The sequence below is a fragment of the Eptesicus fuscus genome, chromosome 1 (genome assembly GCF_027574615.1).
Source record: "Eptesicus fuscus isolate TK198812 chromosome 1, DD_ASM_mEF_20220401, whole genome shotgun sequence".
NCBI classification, from domain to species: Eukaryota; Metazoa; Chordata; class Mammalia; order Chiroptera; family Vespertilionidae; genus Eptesicus; species Eptesicus fuscus.
The window spans coordinates 12,705,998-12,730,145 of NC_072473.1; the positions used below are offsets into that span (position 1 = coordinate 12,705,998).

At 43.7% G+C, this 24,148-nt stretch overlaps 1 protein-coding gene across 3 annotated transcripts in view; it reads right to left on the reverse strand.

The window, feature by feature from the left end:
• The window catches only part of SMPX (small muscle protein X-linked), a 55,118-nt gene that overhangs the window by 25,192 nt on the left and 5,778 nt on the right, over positions 1-24,148 (reverse strand). For all 3 annotated transcript variants that reach the window (XM_008154573.3, XM_028129723.2, XM_054715627.1), the window contains exons 3-4: positions 14,194-14,280; positions 8,642-8,789 (exon numbers count right to left, since the gene is read on the reverse strand). In XM_008154573.3, coding sequence (XP_008152795.1) covers positions 8,655-8,789; positions 14,194-14,280 — 222 coding nt within the window. In that variant the 3' untranslated portion in view covers positions 8,642-8,654. The remainder of the gene's footprint in view (positions 1-8,641; positions 8,790-14,193; positions 14,281-24,148) is intronic.

Below are 24,148 nucleotides of genomic sequence, written 5' to 3' on the forward strand. Positions count from 1 at the left end.
GTTCTGAAGGCTGCAAAGCAACATAAAAATGCTTTTATAGCCAATGTAAAGTGGAAAAGATAGGAAACCATGTAAGTGCTATGAATGAAGCTATGTAAGAAAAAAGTAAAAGGAGAACCAATTCCCATTTATTGAGTACTTAAATTTACCCCAACCCAGGAGCTGTGCCTGGATATAATTTTTAAAATACATCTTCCTAATCTTTCACCAGTACCCTATGAGGGAAATGCTGTTTTTTTGCTTTCAGTGAAACAAGGAAATAGAGACGTAGAGCTGAATATTACAAAGGTAGAAGGTAATGAAACCAAGTCTTATGATCCCAAATATCATATTGTTAGCAATTTTGTTTTATTGCATCCCATATGTAAACCCAAAGGAAAAGACTGGAGAAAAGCTATCGAAGTGAGTATTATGCTAAAATGGTGATCTTATGGGTGATTACTTAATTTCCTAGTTTCTTATATACTGTTATAGTGTTTATATGAGTATATTTTTAAACTTATTATATTCTACCATTTGAAAGGGATGATATTTTTATTCATATATCAGTTTAGTCATCTGCCATTTATGTAGATATGAATCATTTACTCTAGGATGATCAAGGGCATGTTTCCCCATTATAGAGTTACTCATATTAATTTGATTGATTGGTTATTGATTTGAGATGTTTTAGTAGAGGCATTTAAAACTGTAAATTTGCCTCTAAGCACTGCTTTTGCTGCATCCCACAAATTTTGGTATGTTGTATTTTCATTTACTTTTGTCTCAAAGTATTTTCTAATACCCTTGTGATTTTTTTTCTTTGATTAATTGGTTATCCAGGAGTATGTTAAATTCCAAAACGTGTGAATTTCTCAAACTTCCTTCTGCTATTGACTTTTAATTTCATTCCATTATAGTCCAAGAACATAGTTTACATTATTTCAATCTTTTTAAATTTATTGAGACTTGCTTTATTGCCTAACATATGGCCTGTCCTGGACAATGTGCCATGTGCACTTGAGAAGAATGTGTACTTCACTGTTGTTGGATAGTTGATCAAGTCTTCTATTTTGACTATAGACTGAATGTTTATTCCCCCATCCCAAAATTCATATATTGAAACCTAACCCCCAATGGGACGGTACTTGGAGTTGGGGTCTTCAGGAGTTGTTTAGGTCATGAGGTGCCTTTATAACTGAGACCACAGAAAGCTCCTTTGCCCCTTCCAGCATGTCAGCCTGTGAGGACACAATGAGAAGGTGGCCATCTATGAACTAGGAAGCAGGTTCTCACCAGACACTGAATCTGCCAGAGCCTTGATCTTGGACTTCCCAGCCTCTTAAACTGTGAGAAATAAATTTCTGTTCTTTATACGGCATCCAGGAAATGGTATTCTCTTATAGCATCCCAAACAGACTAAGAAGATGTCTTTGTTGATCTTCTGTGTGGTTGTTCTATCCATTGTTGAAAGTGGGATATTGAAGGATCCTGCTATTATTTTTGAACTATTTCTCCCTGGAAGGAGATGCTGCTCAATCTTACATGTCTACAGTACTGTAATAGTTATAATCTGGACTTTGAGTCTTGTGGTTTTTACAGTGTTTGGCACTGTGGAGTTATTCACTCAGTCTTCAAACAGTGAACAGTCTGTTGGATCAAATCATTGAACAATACATGGTGAAGATAGGGGTCAAAGTGGTGGCCCAAGGAGGGGGAAATAAATCCAACCAGTGAAGGGCTAAATGATGTCTGGTTCAGGGTATGTATTGCTTATGAGCCCACTGAATCAATCAATGTTAAGAAATCCTCTCCCTTTCTGACCACAAACCATGACCATGGAAGAATTAAAATCTGACTTATTTGCTGGAAAAGAATTGATGAGTCAAAGTCAAACCACCTTAAAACTTCTCCTACAAGAAATAAAAATAATTCCTTGGCTTAAAACAATGCTGTACTCATTTTGCATTCAGATCAATTACCTTGACAATTTAGGTTTTCATATTCCTGTAGAATAAGAACAAATTGGCCTCTTTAAGAGTTTTTACATTATTAGAATCTGTTCAGGAGAAAAGAATCATTAAATTCCTCTGAGAAAGTCTCGTAATAAAAAATTGTTCAGGTAACTCTGGTACATTTTTGATATTTCATTGAGTTGATATTATTCCCTGTTACTGTAACCATAGATCCAAGGCTATGAAATCAACCTCACCACTGGGTAACACTACAAGATCATCTTGGAGCTAATTTTAAAACAGCATTCCTTAGAATCTTTTTTTTTTTTTTTTTTTTTTAAATTTCTTTATTGATTAAGGTGTCACATATTTGTCCTCATCCCCCCATTCCCATCCCACCCCTCTCCCCACGCATGCCCCAATCCCCTGTTGAACTTAACCGTTGGATAGGCTTATATGCATGCATACAGGTCCTTTGGTTGAACTCTCCCCCTCTCACCACCCTCCCCCTACCCTCCCCTATCCTCCCTCTGAGGCCCGATAGTCCGATCGATGCCTCCTTGCTTCTGGTTCTGTTCTTGTTCCTCAGTCTATGTTGTTCATCATTTCCCCTAGATGAGCGAGATCATATGTCACTAGATATATACTAATAAGCACTGAATGTGAGACGAGCAATAATAGTTATGCTGACAGGCAAATGAATCAGTCTGTAGCGAGCTTCCCCCTGGACCAACAGTTTTTTTGAGACTCAATTTCAATGTCCAGTAGTTCCTTATGTGTACATGTCAGCACTGACCCCCCAGCTCTGGATGGTGGACAAATGGCGGTAACGGAGGTCCGACTCCCTCTGGTTTGGTCTCGGCCGAACCCAGGGGCACGGCGTCACCCGGACTAAGGGGCACGTGGCCTCACCCATACCCAAGGGGCGCGTGGTCTCACCCGGGCCTGGGACCCAGCCTCACCCGGATGGATCCAGGGGCACACGGCCTCACCCGGACCCAGGCTCTGGCTTCACCCGGACCCAGGGACACTTGGCCTCTCCCAGACCCAGGGCCACTTGGGCTCACCCGGGCCTAGGTGCACGAGGCCTCGTCTGGATCCAGGGACACATGGTCGCACCCGGACCCAGGGACGCTTGGCCTCTCCCAGACCCAGGGCCACTTGGGCTCACCCGGACCTAGGTGCACGAGGCCTCATCTGGATCCAGGGACACATGGTCGCACCCGGACCCAGGGACGCTTGGCCTCTCCCAGACCCAGGGCCACTTGGGCTTACCCGGGCCTAGGTGCACGAGGCCTCACCCGGATCCAGGGACACATGGTCTCACCCGGACACAGGGACGCTTGGCCTCTCCCAGACCCAGGGCCACTTGGGCTCACCCGGGCCTAGGTGCACGAGGCCTCATCCGGATCCAGGGACACATGGTCACACCCGGACCCAGGGACGCTTGGCCTCTCCCAGACCCAGGGCCACTTGGGCTCACCCGGGCCTAGGTGCACGAGGCCTCATCTGGATCCAGGAACACATGGTCTCACCCGGACCCAGGGACGCTTGGCCTCTCCCAGACCCAGGGCCACTTGGGCTCACCCGGACCTAGGTGCACGAGGCCTCATCTGGATCCAGGGACACAAGGTCGCACCCGGACCCAGGGACGCTTGGCCTCTCCCAGACCCAGGGCCACTTGGGCTCACCCGGACCTAGGTGCACGAGGCCTCATCTGGATCCAGGGACACATGGTCTCACCCGGACCCAGGGACGCTTGGCCTCTCCCAGACCCAGGGCCACTTGGGCTCACCCGGGCCTAGGTGCACGAGGCCTCACCCGGATCCAGGGACACATGGTCTCACCCGGACACAGGGACGCTTGGCCTCTCCCAGACCCAGGGCCACTTGGGCTCACCCGGACCTAGGTGCACGAGGCCTCATCTGGATCCAGGGACACATGGTCTCACCCGGACCCAGGGACGCTTGGCCTCTCCCAGACCCAGGGCCACTTGGGCTCACCCGGACCTAGGTGCACGAGGCCTCATCCGGATCCAGGGACACATGGTCGCACCCGGACCCAGGGACGCTTGGCCTCTCCCAGACCCAGGGCCACTTGGGCTCACCCGGGCCTAGGTGCACGAGGCCTCATCTGGATCCAGGGACACATGGTCTCACCCGGACCCAGGGACGCTTGGCCTCTCCCAGACCCAGGGCCACTTGGGCTCACCCGGGCCTAGGTGCACGAGGCCTCACCCGGATCCAGGGACACATGGTCTCACCCGGACACAGGGACGCTTGGCCTCTCCTAGACCCAGGGCCACTTGGGCTCACCCGGGCCTAGGTGCACGAGGCCTCACCCGGATCCAGGGACGCATGGTCTCACCCGGACCCTGGGACACTTGGCCTCTCCCAGACCCAGGGCCACTTGGGCTCACCCGGGCCTAGGTGCACGAGGCCTCATCCGGATCCAGGGACGCATGGTCTCACCCGGACCCAGGGACGCTTGGCCTCTCCCAGACCCAGGGCCACTTGGGCTCACCCGGGCCTAGGTGCACGAGGCCTCACCCGGATCCAGGGACACATGGTCTCACCTGGACCCAGGGGCGCTTGGTCTTTTCCAGACCCAGGGGCACGTGGCCTCACCCGGGCCTAGGTGCTCGAGGCCTCACCCGGATCCAGGGACACATGGTCTCACCCGGACACAGGGACGCTTGGCCTCTCCCAGACCCAGGGCCACTTGGGCTCACCCGGGCCTAGGTGCACGAGGCCTCACCTGGATCTATGGACCCCTGGCCTCACTCGGACCCAGGGGAGAGCGGCCTCCCCCAGACCTAGGGGCGCTTGGCACCTCCGCAAGAGTCCCGCCTCTCCCCGCAGGCATCTGGGTCTCCCACGGGTCCCCAGAAGCTGGATTTCAGTGTGATGGAGAGCTAATCTCCCCTAGGTTTGGAACAAAAGCCCCTTTCCCCCGCCACCAACCAGACCCACGCGCCTCCACACCTCATCCCCTCCGATTTCGCTGGTTTCCTCTTCCCTCTTAGCTATAAATCTACCATTCAGCCATCTCTCCTGTAGTTCTGGATGGCAGAGGCTCTGTCCTCCATTCGTGCCCCTGAAATTGCTGTGCGCGGTGGAGTTCGCAGTTCCTTTGTTTAACTTAGCCGCCTTCTTGATTCTCCTCTGTCAAAATGGCTTAAAGGGCTTGAATGTAAGATGATAACTCCTAAGAATCCTCCAAATCGGTGTTGGCGGCCTCCGGGGCCTCGAGGATCTCACTGCGCAGTTCGGCCAGGTCGGTGGCGCGGATGCGTCCCTCCTGCAGAAAGATGGTCTCTTCCTTCACAGAGAGCCGCTGCGCCGAGTCCGCGGCCGCCGCCACAGCAGCTGCTGCGGCGCCCACGAGCCCATGGCCCCGGCTGCGGTGCTGACTGAGAGGAGCAGCCGCCCGGTCTGGGGAGTCGCGAGCAGCAGTCGCCACCCTCACTAGACCATGTTCCAGTTGTATTTCCGAAACTGCCATGTGAGGCAACACATCAGCCTTCACCTCCGCCGTCATCTTTTTCGAATTCCCCAATTTGTTCTTCTTAATCCCTTGAATTCAGTCAACTCTACTGAGGTCTAGTGGCGCCGGGCGGTGCACGGAGAGGGCGCCCGGGCCTCCGTCCGGTGTGCGGGGCGCGCGGCCCGCGGAACCAGGCGCGCGGGGGCCTCGCGGCGGGGATGGGCGCTGGGCGGCCGCCGGGCTCCGGGCGCCGCTGCCGCCGCGGCGTCCCCAGTGCCCCGGGCCGGGCGGCCTGCGGGGGCGGCGCAGTTGCGAAACTGAGTGAGTATCTACAGTTAAGTCTTGATTGTTGTTGGTGTCACTAGGAGGAATTGTCCTCCAGGCCAATTGTCCATGAGGACCCTCTTTGTCTATATAGGAAGAGTTGCTGTGCAGGAGACATGAGGCTCCTGTGTCTGTGTCCCTCTGTATTCCTTGCAAACACCTCTGAGAGAAACGCGCCCTGGAGTTTCGCCCGCTGCCTGGAACTGGGTTTCAATGTAGTTGGAACTGGGTCTCAGCGCAGTCTGGCGCCTTTGTCTCCTTCCCAGCAGGGCCATTCAGTGGCGCAGGCAACAGTCCCTCCTCTGCGCGCCCTCCCGTGTGCGCCTCTGGAGCCGCCGCTCCTCTGTGCCTCTGCCCCACAGGCCAAATTCATTCCCCCAGCATGTGCCTGGCTTCCCAGGGTTTCGCCCGGAACTGGGGTTCAGTGCAGTCGGAACTGGGGTTCAGCACGGTCCGGAGCCCTTGTCTCCTTCCCGCTAGGGCAGTTCAGTGGCGCAGGCAACAGTCCGTCCTTTGCGCCCCTTCCTGCGCGCGCCTCTGGAGCTCTGCCTTCCGCCGCTCCTCTGTGCCTGCGCCCCACAGCCCAGATTCATTCCCCCAGCCTGCGCCTGGCTTCCCAGGGTTTCGTCCGGAACGGGGTTCAGTGCAGTCGGAGCCGGCGCTCAGCGCAATCCGGAGCCTTTATCTCCTTCCTGCCAGTGAACGCCGGCCAGGCCGTCAGCCGCCCCTTCCTCTCCGGCTCCATCCTCCCCGCAGGCGCGCGTGCTCGTGTCTCCGTCCGTTTCTCCATACCTCAGGCTTTTGCGGCTCCCCCGACTGTCCCCGTGGCCTTCTCCTTCTCCCCAGCTGTGGGCATTTCAGTCCGCCAGCTTTCCTGTGGTTCTGGACGATGACCGTTCTGACCTCTAGTTGTATTTTTGAAATTGTTGTGCCCGGCTGCGGGTTAGGTGTTTAACCTATGGCGCCATCTTGGTTTTTCCCCTTCCTTAGAATCTTTAAAACCAAGTTCTTCTGAAACTAGAACTGGAGTTAAATTTAGGTCAGCATGGATTTCATAAAAGCAAAATCCTTTAAAGTTTGCATTAAAAATTCATGTGTCTAACTGAACAGCCTTGGTTGGGTGATGATAATAAATATTACAAAAAAGTTAATTTCCCTTTTCCAGGCTTTCTCAGAAGAAAGTTCTGCAGCTTCACCTCAAGCATATTGGAATATTTCAGCTCAGCTTGGCAACAAGCAGGACTGAGTATAATGATACTTAATCATCAGTTGATTGCATTTTGTCATAAATAAATACAAGTGTGTATAGCCATGCTTCAGGTCATTTCCTACTGATGTCACTTTGTCCTTGTCCTGGGGTTAATTTCATGGTCATAAAATCCACTGTGTTTTATTCTTACCCTTTATTATTTTATGCAACTCTGTTGAAAATAGATACTGTTTTAATTTAACTCAAAATGGCTCCTCTCTTTCTCTACACTGTAAAGAAATCCTTTCAGTAGAACTAACTTTCAATAGCCTAATAAGTCTGTGTAAGCATGGCACAGGTACCATTGCCATTATTTATGGGGTTGTCCCATAGAATATTCTGTTCTTCATTATGTCTACAGAAGAAGACATAATAGGGCCCAAATGCTATGCTTGCTTTCACCATCCACATGGTCAGAATATATCACCCTAACACCCACAGGGAGTGTCGTGTCCTGTAAGGTGCAGTGGGAGGAAGGGGGTAAGCAGTATAACAAGTAGGTGACAGCACTAACTTTGAAATCAGACCCCCTTTTTAGGATGCATGATAGATGGTGAAAATCAGTCTACAAGACTCATCTCAAGAATGGGAGCAATAAACTGGGTATCATGAAGCTTAACAAACAATAGATATAATGCTCTTCGTATAGAATCTGGCATATGGTAAATGATTAATAAATGTTTCTATTGTTCAGCACATAGCAGATGATCAGTAAATATTGGTTGAATTAGTGAGTGGATGAACAAACAAATGAATGAATGGATAATCAGCCAGATAAATACCTGTTTTATGTTCTCGGTATATATTCCTCTCCTCTAAACTTAAACTTCTGCTTAAAAATGCAATAGATTGTGCATGGTGAGATCCAATAATGTTGGATAAAGTACATTTGCTGTCATTGTCTCATAGGAGAAAGAGCAATGACTTGGGCCAATTCCACATGCCCCTTGCTGGAAGAATTCCCAAACCAGTCTGCAGGTATCAGGTCTGCAGATGGAGGAAGAGGCTGAATCCTCACTAGGGGATCATTACTGACCGGATCCAGATAAAATGAAAATAAAGTGCCTGCTTGCAGTACCTCATTGGGCAGCAGATATAGTTTTGAGTTTACCCTTCCCTCATCCACGTCCAGAATCATTACCAGGTCCTCTTGGTCTGCCTTATACACATAAGGGTTACTGGTTTCAAGGCCCGAATGCCTGGTCTCTATACTCTTTACACTTCTAAACCTCCTCAGCTCCTTGCTCTTCTGATCTTCTACTCAGAAGTAGATCATTGCTCTTAGGGGCATCTAGGTGAAACTGAGACATGAAATAAGGGAGGACTCCCTGGACCCCAAGATCAAAAGCTCTTCAAGACTTCCTCCCAAGCGTCTTTCCTCTCCCAACCCTATCTTTCCCCAACTAAGAAGGTGACCAGAAAAGAGATGGCAGGCAAAGATCCTCAATGGTTCTCTGACTGGTTACAGAGTGAGACAGGTCCAAAAGCTCAGCTTTACATGCCAGAAAACCTTTGCACCAGAAATACTGGTCTCAGTTGAAGGCCCTGATACTTAAATTCTTCTGGAATTCCAGACTCCTTCTGTGGAAGGTTTCCTTAAACCTTGTATAGTGATCTTTTTAGACAAAGGAAATAGCTTTCCACTTACCTTTTTCCTCCAATTACTGTTCAGCTTTGGGGACATATTTCAGTTCACTTTTAATATTCTGGATCTCCGATAGGTTGACTGCAGGTCCTGGAAGTTTCTTTGCTCCTGGAATTGGCTTCTTTTCCTCATCCGAGGTGGGAGGAGCACTCTGAAGAGGAAGAAAAGCAAGAAGAGAGATTCAGCTTACTGAAAAATACATTTGGTCTCTCTGGAATGAAAAAAATTAAAGCAAGAATAATGTCAGAGTGTAATTCTAGCAGAGTGACTTTGTCTTGTGCTGCTGAGACATCCTCAAAGATTCAAGAAGATCTCCTGAAGTTTGTAGAGGAATGTGGAATAAAGTTGGAAGAAGAAACAAGTAATTTCCAAGTGACTTAGAAAAACTAGAGTACTGTTTAGTGTCTGATTACTAATAAGAATGACCACTAGTTGGAAGTAATTATCTTTCCAAGGCAAGCATCTTACAAGATCAAATTAAATTTGGTATCATCTATATACACTGAGTGGCCAGATTATTATGATCTCTGAATGCATAATAATCTGGCCACTCAGTGTATATCCTATATAATTACAGGCTAATATGCAAATTGTCACCTCGACCAGGAATTCGACCAGCAGGCAAGCCAGCCAACCGCCCATGTCCCCTCCCCCTGGCCAGGCTGGCCGGACACCACCCATGCACGAATTCATGCACTGAGCCTCTAATATATATATACTGAGTGGCCAGATTATTATACGTTGAGAGATCATAATAATCTGGCCATTCAGTGTATATAAAAGCCTAAGCGACCGGCCGACTGGCTGGTAGCTATCACACATAATGACCACCAGGGGGCAGACGGTCCAACTGGTGCACACTGACCACCAGGGGGCAGACGCTCAACACAGGAGCTGCCAAGCTCCGGTGACTTGGCAGCTGCAATTCTTGGGTGACGTACCCAGAACTAGAGAGGAGGGAGCCTGATTCTGGGGTGCATCACCCGAGAACCACCCTCTTGCAATCTGGGACCCCTCAGGGGATGTCAGAGAGCCAGTTTTGGCCCAATCCCCGCAGGCCAGGCCGAGGGACCCCACTGGTGCACGAGTCCGTGCACCAGGCCTCTAGAGTGATCATAATATGCCTGAATAGCAGAGATTTGCAAAATGTTAGTGTACAGCTGGCTCTAGCAATGACTTAGTCTAGGAGTTTTCAAAATGTTTTGTTTGGGGTACAGTGGCTGCCAGCCTTTGTTCCAGTGAATCTCTGCAAAGCATAAACAAACTGAAACTGATACAAGCAAAACTTCTTTGAATATGAGTGGGCTAAGATAGAGCAAAAGAGGAGGCCCGGCTCTCCCTTCCTGCTTCAGAAAGTATTTTAAATTTCCTACCATATTATGTTTTTATTTTGTTGCAGCTGCACGGCAGGACCACATTCTATACTTCCTTGTGTGTCCTCCAACTCTTGGTACAGAAGTGCACAAGCAAACTTGTTGATTGTTATTTAGCTGATTAACCCTGAAAATATACCACAGTGGCAAATCTATCCCTGTATGTATGTACACCAAACACACATACTAACAGTGACATAAAACAATAAATCAGTTGCTATGTGTGGCTCCTAGAACTCCAACTCATTATTACAGAAGAAAGTTGCTTGTTAGCTCATTCCTCCAATTTGCTACAGGTCAGAGGCATATTCTCTGCAGCCCTTGAAGGAAGGTGTTGGAGGAACATTTGATCTCCGTGGCAGCCAGGAGAACAGGCCTCTCGGATCAGTTTCCTGCTGGGAGGGTAACTGAATGATTGCCCCAGCTGCTTTGTCTTGAAACACGCCCATCAGCACACTGAGGTCATGCTTCCCACGGCAGCTCTTGGCCAATGACTGTGCGCCACAGGATCCTAAAGTGGCCGTTTCTGGGAGACTTCACACTCCTCTGGAAGGGACTCCGGCTCAAGAAATCTCCTTAGAACAGCACTGAGGTCTAAGATGCTTCCGCCAAACCTTCTGTCCCACTATCCTTCACCCGCATCACTGTCTGACAGCCCTCCCATTTTCCTTACAAAATACTTCCTTTCCCCAGTAAATATTTTGCCCGTCTCATCCCATCTTTGGGTCTGCTTCTCGGAGGGCCCAAACTAACAATCCCAGTGTGAGACTGGCAGAGCTCCATCTGCTCGCCCAACAACTGAGTGAACCAATCCAGTTCTGGGGGAAAGTAATAAGAATCCACAAGTTTGTTGCCAGCCTGACTAGGCATCCCTGAAACTTGAGTGTTAAAGCTGATGCTCTTCCTCCCTTCTGGCTCCTACATCTAGTTCTCAAATTGTCTAGACCCTAAAGGAAAAGGGAAGAAAGCGTTCAACCTTCCTAACTCTAACCAATTACTTGGTTGACGTGTCCTTTATAAAACGTTTTTAAATTGTTCATTTGAGTGGATAAGTAGAAATCTAAAATATCGAGGTGCTGTTTTTCTGGTAAGCGCTAATTGCTTTTTCTAGTCATTTCCTTTGACTCTGGCACAGCGCTAATGAAGTAGCTAACCTGTCAGCCACACAAGTTGATAAAGTAATTCAGTGTGGCCTGGCTGTTGGAAATATCTGGAAAATGTTTCCCCAGATCAGTGTACAGAGCCATAGGATTGGCTTCCTTGTGTGCACATACATTCATCATTTATAAATGCAGGTTTAGAAGCAATAATGAACATTGCTAAGCCTGCATTTGGAGGACCAGGTATTCCAAAATGTTCTTTGCTAGGCTTTTGGAAAGAAATTTTAAACAAGGCTATAAAGTGTTTGGAGTTTTTTAAATATCTGTAGCAGTGAAATAAAAAATGTTTCCTTACTTATAAATGTTCCCATGATTGTTAGGTGGGTAGAGCTTAATAAAGAAGCATGAAGAAGAAAAACGTTTCTAATTCCTTCTGTTAAGTTCTCAGGTAAGTCACATTCACTGTCTTTGTAATATCAAAATGTGCTGTATTGACACATTTGACACCCAAAGCCAATGTGTGTAGTTATGTGTCTCTGTACAAGTTTATTATGTGATATACACAGATATAGGATGATAATATTTAATAGTAGTCACTTTCCTCTCAAGTTATTAAAACCTCCATGCACTGTGCTTTTTATTCATCAAGGTAAGACTTTTAGTACTTGATTTGGTAAGGGCATGTGTAATGGAGAATTATAAGTGGATATATTTAATAAGTAGATATTATGATATTAACTCAGGAAGGGGGTTAGTGGTGGTGCATATTCTTAACTGAATCTTCTTTCATCTTTCAAAAATAATGGCAATCTGAATTTGTTAAGAATTATAATAAATTAAGGCATGAACTAACAGGGCTCCAGTTGGCTCCATTGGACTATAAGTACTTTTTTTTTTTTTTGCAAGTAGATATTTGAATTGAAAAGGCACATGGAAGACATTGTTTGATTTAGATAAAAATAGCTAGAGAGAAGGCTTATCAGCCCCAGACCATTTACAGTTTCAGGAATGGCTGATATAAGCTACATAACACATTTGGCTGATATAAGCTACATAACACATTTAATCTTCACATCAACCTATAAATATGGTACTATTATCCGTATTTTACAGTTGAGGAAACTGAGGTACAGTGGTCACACAGCTAGGATGTGGTGGAACCAGAATCAAATAGTGTGTTTTCATCTTGTAAAGGAACCAGCTGGAGAGGGAAATAATTAACAGAAAATCCCAGCATGCTAATGTGTGGCTTAAAAATGATGGGATTTCAGTCAAAAGAGATACGGGAGGCAGAGTACTCTAAGATCCAGCCCAGAACTTGAGCCATTAGATCCCACGCTTCCCTAAGACCCCACAAGTCTTGAGAAATCATTTTTGCTCTTACAATAAGGCAGAACAACGCCTAATTACACCCTCCTGATCGATGATCCCCGGGGTAAAGGTTTTGCTCAGTTCAAGAAACTTCTGGGACCTCTGTGGATACCTTAGTCCTCTCCATCCTGCGAAAAATATTGGTTGACTATTTGCATATGTGGCTGGTCATAAAGTATTCACCAACCAGGTTGTATCAGTTCTTGGCTATTTTAGAATGTGCTGGAACCATCAGATTGGGACAAGGCAAGAGTGAGAGCACAGTGCTTCCCCAACCCTCTAACTGGGACACATGGAGAGGGCCATCTGTACCACAGAGGGAAACTGAAATGTACACCTCCAAAAGAACTGTTTACATCAGTCACAATTTAGTGAAAAAAGAGGGTCAAGCTATCTTCCAATTGATTGCCATGGTAGTTGACAGACACAGTTTAAAAGGAAGCACAGGAAGGAAATCTTATTACAGGTAAATGGAGGTGTAGGAAGAATTCCACTGCCCACTCTTTTACCTCCCCATGCCTTTTTCTTACAACATGCAAAATCCCAGAGAGAAAGAGCTCATGATCATTAGTTAACTGGATGGCCAAGTTAGCAGCATCAGAACTATAGATTATGTACCATAAGAAAAGGTCAGGTTGGGACCTTTCAACTTGTATGTTTAAAATTTTTACTCATGAAAGGTGACTTAATGGCTGAAATTCCAGAACTTGGTGATATCACTCAAATACTCCATCTACTCCTTTCAAAAATTATCTATTGATTAGAGGCTGGAACCGCTAATTCGGGACTATGTCAGGAATTATTTATGGGGCGGAAGATTAGAAGAGGGACAACCAGTTTTATTAGGAAACTTTGAAATGATGGTAAGTGTTCTTTGGGGGCAGTTACCAAAAATGTCTCCTACAAAAGTTAAAACAGCCTTTTCACCTTTTTAAAAAGAGAAAATACAGTTTTATATGCCATACAACTTTATTTAATGACATTTCCCTTATCTTGTGCTAATGATATGCTCCAAAACCTTAATTATTTTTTTTCAGAACCAGATCTTCAGCACAATTGGGGATGAAATATCAACACTTGGGGAAGGAACTTTTCTGTATTTATTGTACTCATTATTAATTTTAGCCTCCATTTAGAAGATGAGGTATTTGCATTTGGAGGAGAGGTAAAGAATTGAAGGAAAAATACAGGAATTTATAGACTCCCATGCAGTCTTCTTGTCAAAGTAAATACCCAGAAATTGGAGCTTTTTGTTTGAATCCACAAGAAATTTAATGTGCTTATTACCTGTGCTCCCACTGGGGTTCATCACTCATCAGAATCAGTACTAAGTGCATCCTGCTTAGTTCAGTAAAAGCTCAGAATGAAAACTTACCAAGCTTGTGACTGTTGTGGACCAAGAGCATCTGAGAGGCTGTGCTCCCCCTCCCCCGACACATACACAAACAAACATACACAGTCAATCAACAGGCTTCATGTTAAACTCATCATCTTCAAGTAACTGTGCCAAGCACTTAAATTCAGCTGAAGGGAAGCAAGGGCCGGTGTGTTTCATGGCTAATTGAGCAAGACATCAAAGGAATGTATATATTTTGTGATGACTCATTGATCTACTTCCCTGCCTTCCCTCCATTGCCCTAGAGAACCAGCCCCCAACATGCCTCTGCCCGTGCTAGTCAGGATTTTGGAGGACAAAGACAAGTTTCCTTACCTCCTCTGTTTCTGGAGAACTTTCTTTTCTTCTAGGAGGTTGCCCCGCTCCTGGCCGAAAGGCTCCCATTGGGATATTGATATTTGCCTAAAAGAGAAAATAGGGAAGATTTAGTTCCAGAAAAGTAAGAAATTGTAATGATACTCTGAGACAGTAATTGTTTGTGAGAAAAAAAAATGCATCTGAAAAGTACATCTTTAAAGCTTTTTACCTCAAGAAAATTGTGGTAATGACAGCACAGAAATATGCAAAGGCAAATTTGACTTCTATTTATCACAAATTTCTGGTATTCATCCTTAGGTCAAATTCAATGGGAGAATTTGAAGACAGTTTGTTCTGGCTGTTGCCCTCCTGTGGTGCTTAATATTTTTCTCTCTCTGGGATAAGGAAGGAGCACATAATGATAGGAAAGGAGGAAATAACATCCACAGAAGCCATCCCACACCTTAGCCCTCCTTCAGTTTCCTGATTTAACATGGGAGGGGGGCAATCACACCTCTTAAACTGCCTCCTCCTTTCCATAATGTCCTAGGGCTGTTCCAGCACTTTTAAAAAATATATATTTTTGTTGATTTCAGAGAGGAAGGGAAAGGGAGAGAGATAGAAACATCAGTGATGTGAGAGGATCAGTGATTGGCTGCCTTCTGCACGCACTGCACTGGGGATTGAGCCCACAACCCAGGCCTGTGCCCTGACTGGGAATCAAACCATGACTTCCTGCTTCATAGGTCGATGCTCAACCACTGAGCCACACTGGCTGGGCCCAGCACTTTTTAAAGTTTCTATAATTGACACTTTTTTACCTTCTTCCCAACACACCATTGTGTAAAAAGTGTGCTGGAAAGTCTAATTTATTGGATCACAGTTCACAGATTCTTGTCCTTCGTTAAAATAACATACTAATCTCTATCTGCAGTTAACAAAAAATACATTTTAGCAATCATGAGTTATGCTAAATATTATGCTAGGAATATACTGACAAAGTAATTTGAACTTGGTGAAGAGAATATGTAAATTTGAATTTTGTCCCTCTTTCATCTGATATCAAAAGGCAAGGATGTTTAATACAAACCACTTCAACCAGAACTATCGCTCACATAAAAGAAGCATTAAAGCTTTTCTGAAGGTAGAACATGTTTTTTCCACTTAGAATAAAGCACTTGTTGCCTTATGAGGGCGATATGCACCTCTTTTAATATCTCTGAAATCAGAATGTGTCTTTGCAGCAATGGTATCTTAAAATTTTAATTGACATGTTGTTTTATTTCTTAGCAAGACATAAAATAATAGTATTTTATAATTGCATGTCACAGATTAGATAATATATCATTAGGGTCCTGAAATAAGATCAAAACAATGTATAAGACCCATGAAGATGATCTCTATTGAACCAAAAACTATTTCCATTACTATAGTCAGTTTGGGTGAAAGAGGTAAAGTCCAGATAGGTACTATTTGGAAGAAAGTTAACGGATTAGATCATTACTACCATGACCCATTTATTATGTTTCTACAAAGGACATCTTCCCAATGATGAATTCAAGTTAACACTGTTTCCGAAGGATTTGATTGCTGAACTAACCCATTTAATCATGTGTGTATGTTCTATAGTAGGTTGCAGTTTTCAGTAAAGGAACATGTAAAAGTCATCCAAGGCGGTGTATCAGTAAAGGACATGCTGTGGGAATACCACCTTTTCTTGCTCACAGATTCATTTTAGCCATGCATGTAAACTCTCCGTGGTACATTGTGGGGAAGCACAGAACTTGGTTGGAAAGTCTGTAAGGAGGGTTCTCCTAAGGATCGGGGGCCTTTTAGGGAACCTTGCCGAAGGTGGCAGCCCCTACCTTGACTTTTCCAAACAAGTCCAATCCCCGGGGTGTTTTGCTAGAATCTCTATGTTGAGTCTTTAAGACCTGACCTTGTAGAAGCATGTGCCTTCTCAAGGATACTTACCCTGCTGATTGTACCAGAGGTTAATTTTAGTTCAAGCTGTTGTTACAATAAAAACCTAAGGATGCAGGCAATTGGGGGCTGTTTTTGGTTTCTATAGCCAAACAAGCCCCTTAGCCTCTCTTTCACAGAAACTGGTGTCAGAATAATCGATTCATCCGTCGCTCAGGGTCTGCTGGTCAGCCCTGGCAGTACATGGGTGGCTTATGGTGGTGAAAAGAGCCCAATGCTAGGAGTTGCTACAGGTAAAAAGTGACATCTTCCCCATTTGTAATATGAATGTTAGGCTTCATCATTGGTTTTCAAACCTTTGGCATGGAACCCCTTCCTTCAAGTAAAGTATTGTGAAAACATCTAAAATGCAAACTAGGTGGAGGTGGGACTGCTGTGGCTGAGGTGATAGGGAGCCCAGAACCCTATCTGCTTCCCCCAAACTCGGGGCCATGAGCAGTTCCTCAGAACTTGTGGAGCCAATCTAACAGCCATTGAAACAGATAATCCCTGCCCGGCCGGCGGTGGCTCAGTGGTTGAGCATCCACCTGCGAACCGAGAGATCATGGTTCGATTCCCAGTCAAGGGCACATGCCCGGGTTGCGGGTTTGATCCCCAGTGGGGGGCGTGCAGGAGGCAGCCGATCCATGATTCTCTCTCATTGATGTTTCTATCTCTCTCTCCCTCTCTGAAATCAATAAAAATAATATATTTTAAAAAAAGAAATAGATAATCCCTAAGTGGGTGAGTATTGACATATACTTAAAATATTTGCTCTGCCTATTATTAAGTTGTCTGGAACTTATTTTAAACTACTTTAGCATAGAGAGGATGGTATTTTATACAGGGTTCCCAAAAATATGTACACACTTTAACAGCTGATAGCTCAATTTTGAAAGTGAAATATATTTTTAAAAATACTGCCTTTATAATTAATCAAAGTATGTGTATACATTTTGGGGGACACCCTATATATGTGCACTTTGGTTTAAACTGCAACACTAGGAATACCTATTTCTCTAATTGGGAGTTCATCCTTCTGGGGTGGTTAGGTGGTAAAATATCACTAAGACCACATTCCCAGGATTGCTACTTGAAGTATTTCTGTTAGCCATATCTTCACCAACACCTGAGGCCTCACTGCTTGAAAAAAAAATGTAAAAAAACAGGTGAAATAAGAGTGAGCATTAGAAATTGATTTTATTTATGAAATTAGAGGTTAAGATATGAAGATTGGTTAAACTATTTTGGAGGCAATCCCCACCCTGCTGAACAGAGTGTAAGAATCTGAAGCCTGTAGCTTACTTACATCTGCAGAGGCAGAGCTGGAGGACTGATCCCCAAATAGGCCTGTCTCCAGCCATTGATAATGAGGATTTCCAGCTGGCTGCTGCCAAGTAAGGGCAACAGAATCCCCACCTGCCACACGTGATCCTTTTATGCAAGGTGGCAGTCATTTGGAGCACTTAAAGGGACAAGGGCTGAGACTTCATCCAACTAACAGCCAGACTGTATACATGGTTTTATGCTTGCTTGCTAATGAATATTGTGTGTTTAACAAAGGTCTGTGTTGTGGCAAAGTTGGGTTTGAGACTAGCTTTCATCTTAATCAGGTGGTAAGGTTATGGGACAGTAACTACTCCCCCCACACCCATCTACCACAAACTGCCTTATTCACCCCAAGCTGCAATATTTAGCCTCCTCATCACAACACCTACATCTTCACAATAAACTCCTCATGTTTGGATTATCTTCATTTTACTGATGAAGAAGAAACTGAGCCTCTAAGAGATTAGATGATTTGCTCAAGGTCACGCAAACAGTTCGAGGATAATCCAGGATTCTAAACATAAGGGACAGACTTTTTACTCTATCACACCCTTTTCTAAAGAACTCTTTTCACTTGACCAAAGCTCTAACCACTCTAAAATTCCCTAAACTTGTTCTAACATTGCACGCTTACACTTTGAAAATGGCCTTTGGAAAGGGGCACACAAATGGATAATTCCAGCATAGTTAACAATGAAAAGGCACATTGAAAAATGAACCATTAACTCACTGACTTGATGCTTTTTCATCTTTAAGGCATCACTTAAGAAACCAAGAACCTAAATGGGTTTTTTGACAGCAAATATTGACAGGATCCAAAGCAGATCATTAACATACAACTAAAGGGAGTGTCAGAGAGCTTGTAAATGGTTAGAGATGACTTATTAATATAATTGTAGGGTGATGATATTTGAGGGACAAATTCTAGACTAAATTATAGCCATAAGAAAAATTCCTTCTAACTCGAATTTGATAGAAATACATAGACCTGTAGCTCTCTGTTTTTATTCCACTAGCTAGACAATTGTGTCATATTCTTGTCTCTTTCACTGACTTCTGTTTCCAAATAAAATACCTTCTCAAGGATTCCATTTTTCTGTCTATAAATTGGGTATGATATTTACTACTCAAAATGAGTTTTGGATATGAGCTACTTTTTATGAAAGAATAAACAAACACAGAAAAAGTCTAACATTGATGACCTGGAGTTGCTGTAAAGTTGGACTTCCTTCTCTATATAGAGTCTGTATAAATGTAAAGGAGGCAGGGTTTTTTTTTTCCTTTTGTTTTTTGTTTGTTTGTTTTTGTAACACATCTCCTTGGATTTCTTTTCCCTCCTTGAGGTTTGTACATCTTATTTTTAAATATGCCTCTGACGCAGCAGACCCAGTGCATCGCTTTCCCAAGCTATACATAATTTGTTACATCCTCGAAGTTGGGAATGGAAAAAAATCTACTAGATCATCTTTTGCCAGAACAGGATACAGTTCCCTGATAATAGACCTATCTGATGTGAAATGAATACTACCCTTGATCTCACCAGGTGAAGAAAAGCAGAAAGAATTCCCTGTAAGTTAATTCCACTACTCCCTTAATTATTTGTATTATTCTCCTGCTTGGCTCCAGGCTTTGAGCCCAAGGATTCTGGAAACAATATTCCCTCCACAGCCACTCCTGTGTGACTTACAATGGAACGACATCTTTCCCCAGTGGATTGGATTCTGATAGCTGCCAGCCACTGGGTACTGAAAATCCCAACCCACTTTTCTTGCCATGGCCATTGTTCTCTGATCTCCCCCTCCCTTTTGGTCCTAACTCTGTCTATCCTTTTAGTGCTGAGGTTTTTGGAGTTTCCTCCCTTTGCACACTTGTTTCAGATGACCCTCCCCCCAGCTGATTATATCTTTAGTTTTCAAAGGTCCCCAGCAGCTCCTGCCAGAATCTATAGCCTCCCCCTTGTCATTCTCCAATGGGTAGGCAGAGGAAACTATAGGGCTGCATTTCGTATTTCCTTCTGTGCTTTCCTAGTCTTACAGTCACAGTCCTTCTTTGAATCGAGCATGAAGTGGCCTTTTGAGATTTCTAGCATCTTTCACTGAAGACTCAGAAAAAAGGTGTGTTTCCTCAACAATTGATTAGAAAATGAGATTCCTATTTGGTATATTAGCCTACATTAAGAGAGACAGACATATGTACCAACTAAAATATAATGCAGCCTATTTTAAACGAAAATTCTATATTAGTAGAATGCACAACTCCATCTTCAGGGATTCATGAAGTGTGGAATGGATTCAGAGTATACAAAACTTTCTGACTCATCTTGAGAAACTCCCACTCAGACACTATTCTTCACCCATGATGTTTCTTACTAAAAGGTTTTCTTTCTTTTTTTTTCTCTGTTCTCAACACTTTTTGTTCTCGTCAATAATTTCCTGAATGACTCAACTGTAGTCTCGTCATCCAGGGAAAAGCAAACTTCAAGAATGTACTCTATAGCTATTAAGATAATGTGCACTATTGGTTGGAGGCAGGTTATAATTCTGCCTCCAGTACGTGTGAATGTCAACCTCAAAAATGGCATCTCTTAGCCAGTATATGACTGCTTGCCGCATGCCAACAATATGGCGCCCTGGTTAGAGCAGCAAAGATTACCACCTGGAAGTAGCACTGAACCCCTAGAATCAGACTGCTACATTCAAGTTCTGGCTACACTTAGAGTCCAGCATTAGAAATCATAAAGAATGCATTATAGTAATTTGCCTAAGGAGAAAAAAAAAACAGTAGATACAGTCAAAGAAAGGGCCTTAACTCTACATTAAAACAAGTGGCAAAAGAAAGTTTATTTTTTATGTGTTTAAATTTCAATAAAATATTAAAGGAAGGTATGTATTATTATTATCCTTTTTAGTTTAATCAATGTGTTGGTTTAACTGACCAACCATGGGTGGTGGTAGTCTATTCCTTTGTGCTAAGGATTGTCATACCCCTGAAACTTTTTTACACTGGAAATCCTAGACTGGAAACATATAGAGTCCCTATATGTAAATTTTTTTTATTTTTGGTTAGGCTGTTTTATTCTTCCATGAAGTCTTTATGCCCTGGGCAATGGAGAGTAGAAGAACAATGATAACAGATGGAGAAGAGAAAGACGTATTAACAGTCAGGACATCAAGATATTCAGTTCTCCACGTGGATTGAGTAACAATGGAAAACTTCCCATATTAAGAAGCTACGCACTCACTAATGACGTAGGACTCAATAATCATTCCTTTAAAAGGTATGATAAAGGAGTTAGATTTAGTTTTACAAGCAGCTTCATTAAGTCAATTAAGCAGAGAGGTGGGAATTCTGTGGCCAGGGTCGTTTCTATTTTGAGACTGTTTGTCACTTTGTCACTTTACTTTGTACTTGTCACTCCTAGCCAGTTTATGTTTAAGATTACTTTAATGAGTGTAGGCTATTAGCTTCTTCACTGAAATGCTGACACTTTCTGAACGTTGGTTGAACTCTTTTAAAGGGAGGACCCAGCATCCATAAAATGGTCATTGTCTTTCAAATAGCCTTAGTACTTATGATTATCCTTTAGATGGTCTGCATCGACTCCTCTATCCTCACTCTCCATGCCAAGGCAGGGATGGTAAGTAATGAGGCTAAACAGTGTTGCAGGGTTGATCCAAACATGGGCTTTAAGATGAAAAAATCTGAGTTTGGGTCCTGACTGTCCTACTTACAAGCTGTTGATCCTGTGAGTTCTTTCACTTCTCTAAACCTTTCATTATAATCCTTAGAAATCCCATTTGCACTGTGCCAAGTACATAGTAAACCCTGAAGGACCTGTTACTATTATTATCATTCTAATAATAAACCTTGGAAGTTATTCTCAAGAAGTTCATAAAGTATTAGAAGCTGGACAGAGGCTTAGAGGTCATTTAATGAAACACCCTCCCTTTGCAGACTATGAGGACCAGGGGAGTGAAGTTACAGAGCAGAGCTAAGACTGGGGCACAGGACTCTTTTCCATTTAACCATGAAGCTCTCAGAACTCATGGGAGAGGACAAATAATACTCAGCTTACTTTGATCAATGGTGGCGAGAAAGGACAAGTGACGACCAAGAGAACATTAGCTCTGGGTGGCCTGAGGCCCTGGGAAGCCCCATGGTGGTTTGCAAATGAAGTATGTTCAAGAGGAAGGGGAAAGACAGGCAGGCGCTGCCAGTGGCCAGTGTCACTTGGTCTCATTAGAAAAATTCACCAAGCAGATCGATGATGGCATTAGATTTCCCGGCAGCTCTAGCTTTCCCCACCACCTGTCACATCAAATTCTTTCATCTGAAGGGATCAGATCCACTATGCCTAGTGTGCTGTCGTTACCTTGGTTGCAAATCCATTCCCATCAACAATGGAGTTGAACAGTCAGCCTGGAGAGTACAGAACCAGGGTCAGCAAACTACAGCCCCTGGGCCAAATCCAACCTGCCACCTGTTTTTGTAAATAAAGTTTCATTGGCGCACAGCCACATTCATTCATTTATGTGTTCCCTACGGCTGCTTTTGTGCTATAATGGCAGAGTTGAGTAGTTGGAACAGAGACCCAATGATCTACAAATCCCAAAATATTTACTTTATGTTTTTGTTTTTGGAGAAAAGATTTACCCACATCTGGTATAGAATTTTATCAGCTGCTTTGGAGACAAAGGCCCTCTCTAGGCTATGAAAAGATCAACTGACTTCTTAGGGATATATTTATATCCTTGGCATAAATGACATTTCATTAATACAACTGAAGAGAAATGTAGGCTTACATAGAATCCTCTTACAATTCAAAGGCCACCTCTTCTTCAGTATGTATGTGAAAGACAACTGAACATCTCCTCTAAGCGTGGGTCTAGTTCTGACCTCCCTCTCATAGAGCATGGGGCAGATAGAACCAGTTGAAGAGAAAGCAATGCCATTCTTGCATTACTTGGATAGTTACAAAAGCCATCTCTTAAGGAATTTGTGTGCCATAAACCATACATTATTTTTATTTATTACAATAATCGTATTAAATAGTGTGATTGTCCCATTTTACAAAAGAGTAAACTAAGATCACACAGTGAGTGAGTGGCCAGGCAGAGATTTGTAACTGTTTGGCTCCATGTTGTCTGATGCACATAGGTGCAGTAAGTAATTCAGCTACCTAAATGCCTGTCAAAAATATGGTTGACAGTGGCTAAGATTCGTTCAATCCAGGCAAAATAAAGATCTAAGTCATTATTTCCAGAAGTTTGCCCTGCAAAATACTAATCTGCCAGTACTCGTGAAAATGGTCGCATATATTTAACCTTTTGCACTCGGATGTCGAGTGTGACTCGACACGGTTAGCGTTAGAATAAAGGAATCGAGAAAAAAGCAAGCAAGTGCAAAGGGTTAAAAAACATTGTACATATTACCACCTTCTTGGGAACCTACGAAGCCATTAGCAAGTAGTGCACTCTGAGAAATTCCACAGTGAAGATCCTATTCAACTCTGCTCAACATAATGTTTCCCAAACACTTTATCATGGAACCCTTTAAGTAACAACATCCCATAAAACTAGAATTCCAAGAAACACACGTTTGGAACTGTTGAACTAGATGATGATTAATAATAATGGGTAATAGTTATTAATCAGTTACAATGAACCAGGCACTGGCCTAAGCATCTATGTGTATTAATTCATTTAACACTCACAGCAAACCTATAAGATCAGTACTGTTATTTTCCTCCCACTTGACAAATGATGAAGCCGAGGCACAAAGAATAAACAACTTTCCCAAAAGCACACAGTTAGTAACTTGTGGAAACTATGAGCTCTTCCAACACAGGGATCAGCTATCAATTCATCTGTGCATAGCCTCCACTTAGCATGGTGCCTGGCACAAAGTATGCACCCAGGAAATGACAGTTGTACTGAATTTGAGATAAGATCTTAATAAAAAGGAGAGTGTTGAATAGAACATTTAAGATCTTTAAATGGTATTTACACAACCAGGGCACTCCCTCATCCACTGGCCTTTCTCTTTGTTCCAGACAACACTGTACCCTAGATAATGTCCCTACTATAAGCCATTTGTATAGCGTAACCATTTTCCCATTTTATTTAATGGCCCCTACTTTAGGTTAATGCAGAAATAATAGGAAAATATCAGATAGTGCAGATCCTCTTTAACCACAAGAAATAATACTTCATTTGAAGGTGCATTAAATTAGGGTTTTTGTGTGGCATAAAATATATCGAGAGAGGCAATACCACATCCGTAAGGAACCACTCTTGGTAGAGTGGATGGATTTTTTTAAATGCAGTATAATAACAGCTATTGAGAGCAGTCAATAGCAACTTTGTAAGTGTTACAAAGCTAAAAATATATCAAGGTCAAAATTATTAGATAAAACATGGTGAATTTTCAGTGTCGATTTGAGGGAAGCACTAAAGAAGAAAAATCTACACGCTTTCAGCTTTAAAAGGAAGAGAAGCAAAGGCAGCCTGAAAGGACTATGTTTTTGTGTCCTGCAAAATAAAAAGGAAATTTATGTTTAGTGCCTTGGGAGCTTCAAGTGCAGCAATCAAATTGCATGACTCTCATCACTTTAACTTAGAGCATTCCTAAATAATAATCATGGTAATAACGGTTGACACTTAATGAGGGCTTATTTTGCTGT